Raw genomic sequence first — 13,328 nt, forward strand, 5'->3', positions numbered from 1 at the left:
TGTGACAGCAACTATGTGCGCTTATACAGTATCATAATAATATTACATTTCATTTGAGTAGCGCTTTTAATTAGTTATCACAAGGCTCTACTGAGTAGGCTTGGACGATATACCGTATACCAGGATATTTCAAAATATAAATTTGGGGAGGTTTTGGGTGCTACGCCATTGCTTCTAACTATAAGTTAAGTATAACCATAAGAAATCTAAGATGTGTCAGATAAATTATGTCCAGCTCAGGGCCCCAGCTATGCTTTTGGTTTGCTAACTTGCTAAGTGGCTAGATGTTAAGATCAAGCTTCTCGGTTACAGCAGAGACATTCAATCCCCTCCTGGATCAAGATCCCTGTTGCCTTAATTGTTTTGTGCGTCAAAAATAGCGCCCCTTGTGTGCACATTCAGTAATACCGTATACCCTGGTATAGTACAGAAACGGTATGACGGTTTGAGAATCTGGATACCGCCAAACCCTTCTACTGAGCAAAAAAATATTAAAAAGGCTATATACAATAACTAAATACATTTACAATCAAGGCAGGTAAAATAGCAATAGTTGGATAGGTGCTAAATATATTTTATATTGGGACTAGGACTATGAAAAAAAGTTTGTAGAAGTGGGATTTAAGGCCCTTTTTAAAAGTTGAGTGATCCCCAGTCCACCTGGTCGTGCTGCTGCTCCAGTTTCAACTGTTCTGCCAGCGGCTATGGAACCCTGACCTGTTCACTGTATGTGCTACCTTATCCCGGACCTGCTGTTTTCGAAGCTCTCTTTCTCTACCACACCTGCAGTCTCTCTCTAAATGATCGGCTATGAAAAGCCAACTGACATTTACTCATGAGGTGCTGACCTGTTGCACCCTCTACAACCACTGTGATTATTATTATTATATGACCCTGCTGGTCATCTATGAATGTTTGAACGTCTTGGCCGTGTACTGTTATAATCTCCACACTGTCACAGCCAGAAGAGGACTGGCCACCCCTCATAGCCTGGTTCCTCTCTAGGTTTCTTCCTAGTTTCCTGCCTTTCTAGAGAGTTTTTCCTAGCCACCGTGCTTCTACATCTGCATTTCTTGCTGTTTGGGGTTTTAGGCTGGGTTTCTGTATAGCACTTTGTAACATTGGCTGATGTAAAAAGGTCTTTATAAATACATTTCATTGATTGATTGAAATTTGATTGATGGAGCGATTCTCAGATTATTAGGGAGAGCATTCCATAGGTGAGGGGCAAGGGAGCAGAAGGCTTGGTCCCCCGTAGTTTGAAGATATGTTTTGGGGACTTGAGGCAGTGGCTGTAGAGGAGAGTGTCAGGTGGTTGGCTATTAAGATGAGGAGACGTAGGTGGGCCTCAATCCATTCAAGGCTTTAAATACATGAGCTTTTTGAAATCGATCCTGTACACCGAGTATACCAAACATTAGGAACACTTTCCTAATATTGAGAGCTTCGGTAGTGATTTGGCTGGGAGGCCCCCAAAACAGTGCATTGCTGTAATTGATCAAATAGAAATCGAAGGTGTAGATGAGTTTCTCTGCGTTTGGCTGGGAGAGTGATGGTATGACCCGGGCAATGTTTTTTGAGATGGAAAACTATATTTTAGGGAGTGGGGTCATGGCCAGGGTAGGGTCGCCATTGTACAGCAACCCTGGAGCAATTAGAGTTAAGTGCTTTGCTCAAGGGCACAGCAACAGATCATTTTTTATCGCCTTGTCAGATCTGGTATTCGAACTAGCAACCTTTCGGTTACTGGCCCATCGCTCTAACCTCCAGGCAACCTGTGGATTGGGGGGTGCTCTCCCCTCTTTCTCCTGTAGTCACGTTGAGTTGAGTTTGAGTTTATTTTTACAGGGACAGTGCACATTAATCAACGTTTCAGTAAAAGTGCCGGTTTTAGCCAGCCGGCTAATTTTCAACCGCAGTCCCTGGGCAGGTTATTAAAAACAATTACAATATAGACAATAGCAACATAAAACAAGACATAGCATACAGACAGAGCAACATAGAACAAAAAGCAGTAAGACAAAATTCATAAAAGCAACGAAGTGTTTCCACACCTCACAAGTTACAGACAACAGACATGGAAAGCGGCAACACACAGCTAGGGACCATGTTCACAAATCTGATTGACCTTTAGCCATGTCTTCAAGCATTTTGTGAAAGTGTGATATGTGCTCGTTGGTCTTATTGATGTTGAGGGAGAGGTTTTTGTCATGGCACCACACTAACACTAAGTCTCTGACCTCGCTGTAGGCTGTCTCATCGCCATCAGTGATCAGGCCTACCACAGTTGTGTCGTCAGCAAACTTGATGTTGGAGTCATGCGTGGCCGAACAGTGAATACAGGAGTTGACTAAGCACACACCCTTGAGGGGCCCCTGTGTTGAGGGTCAGCATGGCGGAGGTGTTGTTGTCTATCCTCACCACCTGGGGCCGTCCTGTCAGGAAGTCCAGGATCTTTTTACTGAGGGAGGTGTTAAGTCTCAGGGTCACCAGCTTGGTGGGGACTATGGGGTTGAACGCTGAGCTGTAGTCTGTGAACAGCATATTTACATACACCGAGTGTACAAAACATTTTGAACACCTTATTAATATTGAGTTGCACCCACTTTTGCCCTCAGAACAGCCTCAAGTCATTGTGGCATGCACTCTACAAGGTGTCTTGAGTGTTCCACAGGGTTGCTGGCCTATGTTGACTACAATGCTTCCCACAGTTGTCAAGTTGGCTGGATGTCCTTTGGGTGGTCGATCATTCTCGATACACACGGGAAACTGTTGCAGTACCTGACACACACACACCGGTGCGCCTGGCACCTGCTACCATATCCCTTTCAAAGGCATTACATATTTTGTCTTGCCCATTCATCCTCTGAATGGCACACACACACAATCCATGTCTCAATTGTCAAAAATCTTTCTTTAACCTGTCTCCTCCCCTTCAGCTACACTGATTGAATAGGACTTAACAAGTGACATATACATGTCTCCATTGTGATGTGCTGCTCTTGTACAAATGACCCGCCCCTGTTAATTACCTCGTTAATGATTCATCCTTGTTAATGATGTTTGCAGTCTCTAGAGCAAAGAAATTAGCAAATATGACTTGGGGACGGGGGGAGAGAAAATAGAGGGGGAATGTAAAAAATCATCTAACATTTCAGTGGGGGGGATTAGTGGGAGGGTTTCTGCTGGAAAGGAGAGCTCATCTTGTGCGGTAGAGGACATATTCAGAAAACATTTAGCCCATCAAAAATACTGGATTTCCCTGTGGAATGGCAACTCAGAGAGTCCCCATCTGTGAGCATAGCCAGCATAACTATTTTGTACTGTAGCCTATTCACAGATTTGTCTGTATGTGACTTGAATTGTTTATGTACAGTCATCCTTTGTCCATTAATGCATCAAGATATGAGTTTTTCCTCACACCCTTACAGCCTCTACAGTGCAGACTGACCTATGCTGACCTACACATTCATGTACAGTGAAGGTATTCTTCCTGGTCTGTATACATCATATGCTGTAGATGTGTCCACATACACATGCCCTCACCTTTATTTCAACCCATACAAACCTCTAAGCATATACACATGTACTCAATTGTAGAAAAATTGACAACACATGCTTGACATTGAATATAAAGAAGACCTCAGTGATTTGTTTTTCCTCCAGACAACAGCCAATGGTAGCATCACTCAACATTTTGATCAAAGGAGAGTGATTCAAGCAGGTTTCTGATGTTAAATACAGTATCTTTGAATCAACTCTCAATTTAAGTTTGATAAACATGCAATAAAAATCAGCAGAACAGTGAAAGCAAGTCTCGGCTGTTTTAAGTTAATAAGAAACTGTTTACCTTTGATACTGCACTTATATTTTTTACACACAAGGATAATTTAGCAAATATCTCATCTGCATGACAACATGGACTCAGGTGAAACTCACAGTAAACAAGTCTATAGAATCACTCTACAATAAAGCCTTAAATTGCTTTTCAGCAGTCTGTCTGTCTTCAGTTCAACCCTGTCACATTCTCTGTCACAATGGTAATCATTCTCACTCAAAAATGTTATTTGAATAAGTGTTGCTGTAACTTTAGTGAAGTTAGAGTATAGTCTAAGCTCAAGTGGAGATAGCTGCTGTGCTCCTCTTGCGGGTATTAGCCTGCACTGTCCAGGCAGCGCTCTGCCTGATCAATCATTGTTTTGCTGGCCACTTTACTCTGTTCATTGATTATTTATCTGCTGTTCTCTTTCACTCCTCAGACTTTCTGTTGTGTACTGATTTCAGATTGCATTTAGGAAACAATGATACTGTTGAGTCCTGGCATCAGCTTATTGATGTGCCTATCTTTACGTGTATACAACAGATGTTGTTTTCCCAAATGTGGATCAAATCTAAATTAAATTACGTTTTATTTGTCACATGCTTTGTAGACAACAGGTGTTGACTAACAGTGAAATGCTTACTTATGGGTCCATTTCCAACAATGCAGAGTTAAAGATAAGATATAAATAGTGACGCAAGGAATAAATACACAGAGAATAACGAGTAGAAAATAACATGGCTATTTACAGGGGGAATGATCTTAAACATTTCTAAAATGGTGGATAATCATTGTTCTTTGTCATAGCTTGCTACATATTTACTATTTCTTTCTCATTGTCTCTCTTGTATCAGTGTGAAGATGGTGCTGCTGTGGACTGTTGGAGACATTTTCAAGACGACGTACTTCGTGATGAACCACAGCCCGTCCCAGTTCTGGGTGTGTGGGGCAGTCCAGATCCTCATAGACATGGCCATCCTGCTGCAGGTGCTCTTTTACGGCCAGGACATCAGGGTCAAACTGGGATGAACCCTATGACCTTATCATCCTCCAATACATCAAAGCTCTTAATCAAAGATTTATACCTAAACTTGTGTGCCTTACCATGTAATTTTTTAAAGATATTAGATGGAGAATGCCAGAGAGGTATTGTGTATGTTTTACTATTTGATGCCAGTCATTTGTGTCTTCATAGGTCATTTGCTTTGCTAGTTACTGAAGGACAGTGTGTGTCCATCAGTCAATCTCTACCGGCTCCACAGGCAGCTTGAACGACACGACGGGCTACTCTGACTGATGACTCCTTCACTATGTACCTCAGTGTGTTTTTAAGATTAAATATAGACATATGTATGTGTGTGCGTTTCAGCATGAATTGATGTTAGCCATCGGCATTCTCCAGTGCCACAGGGGCGCAGCGGTCTAAGGCACTGCATCGCAGTGCTAGAGGCGTCACTACAGACCGAGTTCGATCCCAGGCTGTAACCGGCCGTGATCGAGAGTCCCATAGGGCGGAGCACAATTGGCCCAGCATCGTTAGGGGAGGGTTTGGCTGGTGGGGCTTTACAAGTAGGCTGTCATTGTAAATAAGAATGTGTTCTTCACCGACTTGCTTAGTTGAATAAAGGTTAAATAAATAAAAATGGCAAGGTATTGGTATTTGGTATTTTATTAGAATCCCCATTAAATCAAATCAAATCAATCAAAGCAACTGTTATTTGTCACATACACATGGTTAGCAGATGTTAATGCGAGTGTAGCGAAATGCTTGTGCTTCTAGTTCCGACAATGCAGTAATAACCAACAAGTAATCTAACCTAACCTAACAATTAGCTGTTCCTAAAGCAGCAGCTACTCTTCCTGGGGTCCACACAGAACATGAAACATGACATAATACAGAACAACATCAAATCAAATTTTATTCGTCACATACACATATTTAGCAGATCTTATTGCGTGTGTAGCGATATGCTTGTGTTCCAACAGTGCAGTAGTATCTAACATTTCACAACAATACACACATCTAAAGGTAAAAGAATGGAATTAAGAAATATATAAATATTACGACCAGCAATGTCAAAGTGGCATTGACTAGAATACAGTATGTAACCATGATTAAAGTGACCAGTGATTCCATGTCTATTTACATAGGGCAGCAGCCTCTAAGGTGCAGGGTTGAGTAACCGGGTGGTAGCCAGCTAGTGACAATAACTAAGTTCAGGGCTGGGTGGAGGCCAGCAGTCTGATGGCCTTAAGATAGAAGCTGTTTTTCAGTCTCTCGGTCCCAGCTTTGCTGCACCTGTACTGGCCTAGCCTTCTGGATGATAGCGGGGTGAACAGGCCATGGCTCGGGTGGTTGATGTCCTTGATGTCCTTTTTGGCCTTCCTGTGACATCGGGGCTGTATGTGTCCTGGAGGGCAGGCAGTGTGCCCCCGGTGATACGTTGTGCAGACAGTACCACCCTCTAGAGAGCCCTGCGCTTGCGGGCGGTGCAGTTGCCATACCAGGCAGTGATACAGCCCGACAAGATGCTCTCAATGGTGCATCTGCAAAAGTTTGTGAGGGTCTTAGGGGCCAAAGAAGCTCTGTTAAGGTTGAAGAGGCGCTGTTGTGCTGTCTTCATCACACTCTCTGTGGGTGGACCATTTCAGATTGCCAGTGATGTGTACGCCAAGGAACTTGAAGCTTTTCACCTTCTCCACTGTGGTCCCATCGATGTGGATGGGGGCGTACTCCCTCTGCTGTCTCCTGAAGTCCTCGATCAGCTCCTTTGTTTTGTTGACATTGAGGGAGAGGTTATTTACCTGGCACCACTCCGCCAGGGCCCTCACCTTCCTGTAGACTGTCTCGTCATTGTAGGTAATCAAGCCTACTTGTCACGTTCCTGACCTATTTATGTTAGTTTTTGTGTGTTAGTTGGTCAGGACGTGAGGTTGGGTGGGCATTCTATGTTATCTGTTTCTATGTTGGTTTTGGTTTGCCTGGTATGGCTCTTGATTAGAGGCAGGTGGTTTGCGTTTGCCTCTAATTAAGAGTCATATTTAGGTAGGGCATTCTCACTGTTTGTTTGTGGGTGATTGTCTCCTGTGTCCGTATGTTATGTTAGTACCACATAGGACTGTAGCGTTTGTTTGTTTCGTTTTCGTTTCGATGTCGTCTGTTACCTGTACGTAAGTTTATGTTTAGTTATGTAAGTTTATGTTCAGGTCTCGTCAACGTCGTTTTGTTATTTTGTAGTTTTGCAAGTGTTTGTTTCGTTTCGTGTTGCCATCTTTATCGTTGTTTAATAAAGATGGCTTATTTCCCTGAAGCTGCGTTTTGGTCTGAGGATCCTTCTCTCCTCACCTCGTCCGAGGATGAGGAGAGCGTCACCCGTTACAGAATCACCCACCACGCTAAGACCAAGCGGCAAAGGGAAACTAAACGGAGTAAGGGACAGAAGAGAAAGGATTTCTGGACATGGGAGCAAATAATGAATGGAGAAGGTCCCTGGGCTAAGGCAGGAGAAAATCGCCGTCCCAAAGCTGAGCTGGAGGCACGGAGGAGAGCAGAGGCTACCGAGGAGAGGAACCGGAGCTATGAGGGAACGCGTCTGGCACGGAAGCCAAAAAAGCCCGTGAGTAATTCCCAAAAATTTCTTGGGGGGGGGCTAGGAGATAGTGGGCCAAGGGCAGGTAGGAGACCTGCGCCCACTTCCCAGGCTTACCGTGGAGAGCGGGAGTACGGGCAGGCGCTGTGTTACGCAGTAGAGCGCACGGTGTCTCCTGTACGAGTGCATAGCCCAGTGCGGGTTATTCCACCTCCCCGCACTGGGAGGGCTAGATTGGGTATTGAGCCAGGTGTCATGAGGCCGGCTCAACGCGTCTGGTCTCCAGTGCGTCTCCTCGGGCCGGCATACATGGCACCTGCCTTACGCATGGTTTCCCCGGTTCGCCTACATAGGCCGGTGCGGGTTATTCCACCTCCCCGCACTGGTCGGGCAACCGGGAGCATTCAACCAGGTAAGGTTGGGCAGGCTCAATGCTCAAGAGTGCCAGTACGTCTCCACGGTCCGGTATTTCCGGCACCACCTCCCCGCCCCAGCCTAGTACCTACAGTGTCTACACTACGCACTAAGCTACCAGTGCGTATCCTGAGCCCTGTTCCTCCTCCACGCACTCTCCCTGTAGTGCGTGTATCTAGCCCGGTGCCTCCAGTTCCGGCACCACGCACTAAGCTACCAGTGCGTATCCTGAGCCCTGTTCCTCCTCCACGCACTCTCCCTGTAGTGCGTGTATCTAGCCCGGTGCCTCCAGTTCCGGCCCCACGCACTAAGCTACCAGTGCGTCTCCAGAGCCCTGTACACACTGTATATTCTCCCCCTACTAATCCTGATGTGCTTGTCCTCAGCCCGGCGTCACCAGTGCCGGTACCACGCATCAGGGATAGAGTAGGCTTTGAGAATACAGTGTGCCCTGTCCCTGCTCCCCGCACTAGTAGGAAGGTGCTTGTCATTAGCACGGTGCCTCCAGTTCTGGCACCACGCACCAGGTCTACAGTGCGCCATATCCGGCCAGAGCCATCCGTCTCCCCAGCGCCATCTGAGCCATCCGTCTCCCCAGCGCCATCTGAGCCATCCGTCTCCCCAGCGCCATCTGAGCCATCCGTCTCCCCAGCGCCATCTGAGCCATCCGTCTCCCCAGCGCCGTCTGAGCCATCCGTCTGCCAGGAGCCTGCAAAGCCGCCCGTCTGCCATGAGCCTGCAAAGCCGCCCGTCTGCCATGAGCCTACAGAGCCGTCAGCCAGACAGGAGCCGCTAGAGCCATCAGCCAGACAGGAGCCGCTAGAGCCGTCAGCCAGACAGGATTTGCCAGAGCCGCCAACCAGACAGGATCTGCCAGAGCCGCCAACCAGACAGGATCTGCCAGAGCCGCCAGCGAGCCATGAGCAGCCAGAGCCGTCAGAGCGCCATGAGCAGCCAGAGCCGTCAGAGCGCCATGAGCAGCCAGAGCCGTCAGAGCGCCATGAGCAGCCAGAGCCGTCAGAGCGCCATGAGCGTCGAGAGCCGTCAGCCTGCCATGAGCGTCGAGAGCCGTCAGCCTGCCATGAGCGTCGAGAGCCGTCAGCCTGCCATGAGCGTCGAGAGCCGTCAGCCTGCCATGAGCGTCGAGAGCCGTCAGCCTGCCATGAGCGTCGAGAGCCGTCAGCCAGCCATGAGCATCGAGATTCGTCAGTCAGCCATGAGCTGTCCTTCAGCCTGAAAAGGCTGGATACCCAGAACTGCCCATCAGTCCAGAGCTGTCTCTCTGTCCGGAGCTGCCTTTCAGTCCGGAGTTGCCCCTCTATCCTAATCTCCCTCTCTATCTTCATCTATCTCTATATTCTTATCTATCCCTCTTTCTTGATTTATCTCTCTGTCCCGGTGTTGTCCCTATTAGATATGTTGTTAAGGGAATTTTGTGGGGGTCAAAAGAGGGTGGACATTCTTGGAGGGAGGAAGTTAGGATGGATTATGGTGGGGTGGGAACCGCGCCCCGAGCCTGAACCACCACCGTGGTTAGATGCCCACCCAGACCCTCCCCTAGACTTTGTGCTGGTGCGTCCGGAGTTCGCACCTTGTGGGGGGGGTACTGTCACGTTCCTGACCTATTTATGTTAGTTTTTGTGTGTTAGTTGGTCAGGACGTGAGGTTGGGTGGGCATTCTATGTTATCTGTTTCTATGTTGGTTTTGGTTTGCCTGGTATGGCTCTTGATTAGAGGCAGGTGGTTTGCGTTTGCCTCTAATTAAGAGTCATATTTAGGTAGGGCATTCTCACTGTTTGTTTGTGGGTGATTGTCTCCTGTGTCCGTATGTTATGTTAGTACCACATAGGACTGTAGCGTTTGTTTGTTTCGTTTTCGTTTCGATGTCGTCTGTTACCTGTACGTAAGTTTATGTTTAGTTATGTAAGTTTATGTTCAGGTCTCGTCAACGTCGTTTTGTTATTTTGTAGTTTTGCAAGTGTTTGTTTCGTTTCGTGTTGCCATCTTTATCGTTGTTTAATAAAGATGGCTTATTTCCCTGAAGCTGCGTTTTGGTCTGAGGATCCTTCTCTCCTCACCTCGTCCGAGGATGAGGAGAGCGTCACCCGTTACACTACTACTGTTGTGTCGTATGCAAACTTGATGATTGAGTTGGAGGCATGTGTGGCCACGCAGTCATGGGTGAACAGGGAGTACAGGAGGGGGCTGAGCACGCACCCTTGTGGGGCCCATGTGTTGAGGATCAGCGTAGTGGAGATGTTGTTTCCTACCTTCCCAAGACAAGAACAACTCAAGGACAGAACTACATGCATTTAAAAATGACTCACGTAGGCTAAATATCAATACATACACACAAACTGTCTAGTTCAAATAGGGGAGAGGCGTTGTGCCGTGAGGTGTTGCTTTATCTGTTTTTTGAAACCAGGTTCATTTCAGCAATTTGAGATGGGAGTTCCATGCAATAATCGCTCTATATAATACTGTACGCTTTCTTGAATTTGTTCTGTGTTTGGGGACTGTGAAAAGACCCTTGGGGTATATCTGGTGGGGTAAGTGTGTGTCAGAGCTGTGTGTAAGTTGACTATGCAAACATTTTTGATGCAGTCAGTCTCTCCACAACTCTTAGCCAAGAGAGACTGGCATGCATCGTATTTATATTAGCCCTCTGATTACAATGAAGAGCAAGATGTCGTGCCGCTCTGTTCTGGGCCAGCTGCAGCTTAACTATGTATTTTCTTACAGCACTCGACCACACGACTGGACAATAATCAAGATAAGACAAAACTAGAGCCTGCTTGACTTGCTTTTTGGAGTGTGGTGTCATAAAAGCTGAGCTTTATTACGGACAGACCTCTCCCCAACTTTACAACCATTAAATCTATATGTTTTGACCATGACGGTTTAAGTCTCCTCAACTTGTTCAACAGCCACACCATTCATTACCAGATTCAGCTGAGGTCTTGTACAAATACAATGCTCAGAATGTATACGCTTGGATTGCGTCCTACCTGACAGGTCGCTCCTACCAGGTGGTGTGGCGAGAATCTGTCTCCGCACCACGTGCTCTCACCACTGGTGTCCCCCAGGGCTCTGTTCTAGGCCCTCTCCTATTCTCGCTATACACCAAGTCACTTGGCTCTGTCATATCCTCACATGGTCTCTCCTATCATTGCTATGCAGACGACACACAATTAATCTTCTCCTTTCCCCCCTCTGATAACCAGGTGGTGAATCGCATCTCTGCATGTCTGGCAGACATATCAGTGTGGATGACGGATCACCACCTCAAGCTGAACCTCGGCAAGACGGAGCTGCTCTTCCTCCCGGGGAAGGACTGCCCGTTCCATGATCTCGCCATCACGGTTGACAACTCCATTGTGTCCTCCTCCCAGAGTGCTAAGAACCTTGGCGTGATCCTGGACAACACCCTGTTGTTCTCAACTAACATCAAGGCGGTGACCCGTTCCTGTAGGTTCATGCTCTACAACATTCGCAGAGTACGACCCTGCCTCACGCAGGAAGTGGCGCAGGTCCTAATCCAGGCACTTGTCATCTCCCGTCTGGATTACTGCAACTCGCTGTTGGCTGGGCTCCCTGCCTGTGCCATTAAACCCCTACAACTCATCCAGAACGCCGCAGCCCGTCTGGTGTTCAACTTTCCTAAGTTCTCTCACGTCACCCCGCTCCTCCGCTCTCTCCACTGGCTTCCAGTTGAAGCTCGCATCCGCTACAAGACCATGGTGCTTGCCTACGGAGCTGTGAGGGGAACGGCACCTCCGTACCTTCAGGCTCTGATCAGGCCCTACACCCAAACAAGGGCACTGCGTTCATCCACCTCTGGCCTGCTCGCCTCCCTACCTCTGAGGAAGTACAGTTCCCGCTCAGCCCAGTCAAAACTGTTCGTTGCTCTGGCACCCCAATGGTGGAACAAACTCCCTCACGACGCCAGGTCAGCGGAGTCAATCACCACCTTCCGGAGACACCTGAAACCCCACCTCTTTAAGGAATACCTAGGATAGGATAAAGTAATCCTTCTAACCCCCCCCCTTAAAAGAGTTAGATGCACTATTGTAAAGTGGTTGTTCCACTGGATATCATAAGGTGAATGCACCAATTTGTAAGTCGCTCTGGATAAGAGCGTCTGCTAAATGACTTAAATGTAATGTAAATGTATACAGTACAGTTCATCTACAGGAAGCATGGCCCACATTCATCACTGTCAAACAGCTATTTCTGGAGAGCAGCTTTCTACTCACCCAGCAGAACTGCCGGCCTGTGACTGAGGGAAAGGAACTATATTGAAAATGTTATACTTGGGATCACAGCTACCTAAATGCACAGTACAATGATATAAAAATGATCCATTAGAACATACTGTTAGTCTTGGATTGTTCCTTTAAGCTTTGCTAACGAGTACTCTAGCCACATTTTAAAAACTTCCAATGGTCAGTTGAGGGAACGTTGTGGAGTAAATTGTTATGGTGTTCTGAGTCTGGTCATTTAGAGACTATAATGGAGGCTTTCCAGCTCAGTTAGTCTCTGTGGTCACACTGGCATCGTCATCAGTTCCATGCTGTTTAGTTTTATTAAGAGCCATCCGAGAAGACGGAGCTACCTATGATTTGTTAGGGAACAGCTTTATGGTCATCAGAGGGACATTTTGTTTTCTCATTACATTGTTTCCTTAGTAGTTTAACACTAGACACTGCTGTAATGAAGAGAGATCAAGAGATGGATGCTGAATGTCTGTGCCTGCCTACCTGTCTTCTTCAACGGTCCTCTATGACTGGCCAGGCTATATGTGCCTGTGGCCTCCCATTGCTGGGACAGTGATAATCATTTACGTGGCTAATGTTTGCACAGCGTGCAGAAAGTGGCCCTGCCTCGTTAGGTTTCCCATCTGTAGCTGACGGCCCTGCCTGCTTCTGCCTGGCAATGTGAAGCTGAAAACCTGGACAGATTGCCTGTAAAGTGTGTGTGTGATGCCATCCTCCAAATAAAGAAAATAATTGGCGCGACTTCTACTGGTGCTATTTCAAAGCGGTGTTAAAATACAGTCCAGGTAGCTGATAGGATCATACTAAAATCTGCCTAATACCCAACCCCAATCCCCAAAACCTCTTTGCTCTGTGTTATGATTTTATGTAAGTATAGAAAAAACAATTACATTATTTATCGTCCTTTTTATTCTGCCATATAATATAGGCTGTTGATGCAAGAAGGCTTCTTGCGTTCTGTTTTCTTATTGTTTTTATATCCTATAGGCTGTTATCTTGATGTTTATCAGGATGATTGTTTTTCTTTGAGCTCAGCATGTTTGTTTACCTGTGTTCCTCCCTATGCTTAATATACTGGGTCTGTTGGCAGCCTTGTATACCCCAGGAAATAATGGCCATCCATACAAACACCCGTCCAATGGCAAGCTACAGTTGAAGTCGGACGTTTACATACACCGTAACCAAATACATTTAAACCCAGGTTTTCACAATTCCTGAAATTTAACT

General features: G+C 46.6%; 2 protein-coding genes across 4 annotated transcripts in view; both read left to right on the top strand.

The window, feature by feature from the left end:
- si:dkey-246g23.2 (solute carrier family 66 member 2) overlaps positions 1 to 5,473 on the top strand; it is a 94,286-nt gene extending 88,813 nt beyond the window's left edge. For all 3 annotated transcript variants that reach the window (XM_055934331.1, XM_055934332.1, XM_055934333.1), the window contains exon 5: positions 4,675 to 5,473. In XM_055934331.1, coding sequence (XP_055790306.1) covers positions 4,675 to 4,849 — 175 coding nt within the window. In that variant the 3' untranslated portion in view covers positions 4,850 to 5,473. The remainder of the gene's footprint in view (positions 1 to 4,674) is intronic.
- A 5,345-nt stretch (positions 5,474 to 10,818) lies between these two features.
- Positions 10,819 to 11,975, top strand: LOC129861784 (uncharacterized). The gene is made up of 2 exons (XM_055932935.1): positions 10,819 to 10,853; positions 11,049 to 11,975. The coding sequence occupies exon 2, from the start codon at positions 11,094 to 11,096 to the stop codon at positions 11,841 to 11,843; it is 750 nt and encodes a 249-aa protein (XP_055788910.1). The 5' UTR covers positions 10,819 to 10,853; positions 11,049 to 11,093; the 3' UTR covers positions 11,844 to 11,975.
- The last annotated feature ends 1,353 nt before the right edge of the window (positions 11,976 to 13,328 follow it).

The sequence above is a fragment of the Salvelinus fontinalis genome, chromosome 9, assembly GCF_029448725.1.
Source record: "Salvelinus fontinalis isolate EN_2023a chromosome 9, ASM2944872v1, whole genome shotgun sequence".
Taxonomy (NCBI): Eukaryota; Metazoa; Chordata; class Actinopteri; order Salmoniformes; family Salmonidae; genus Salvelinus; species Salvelinus fontinalis.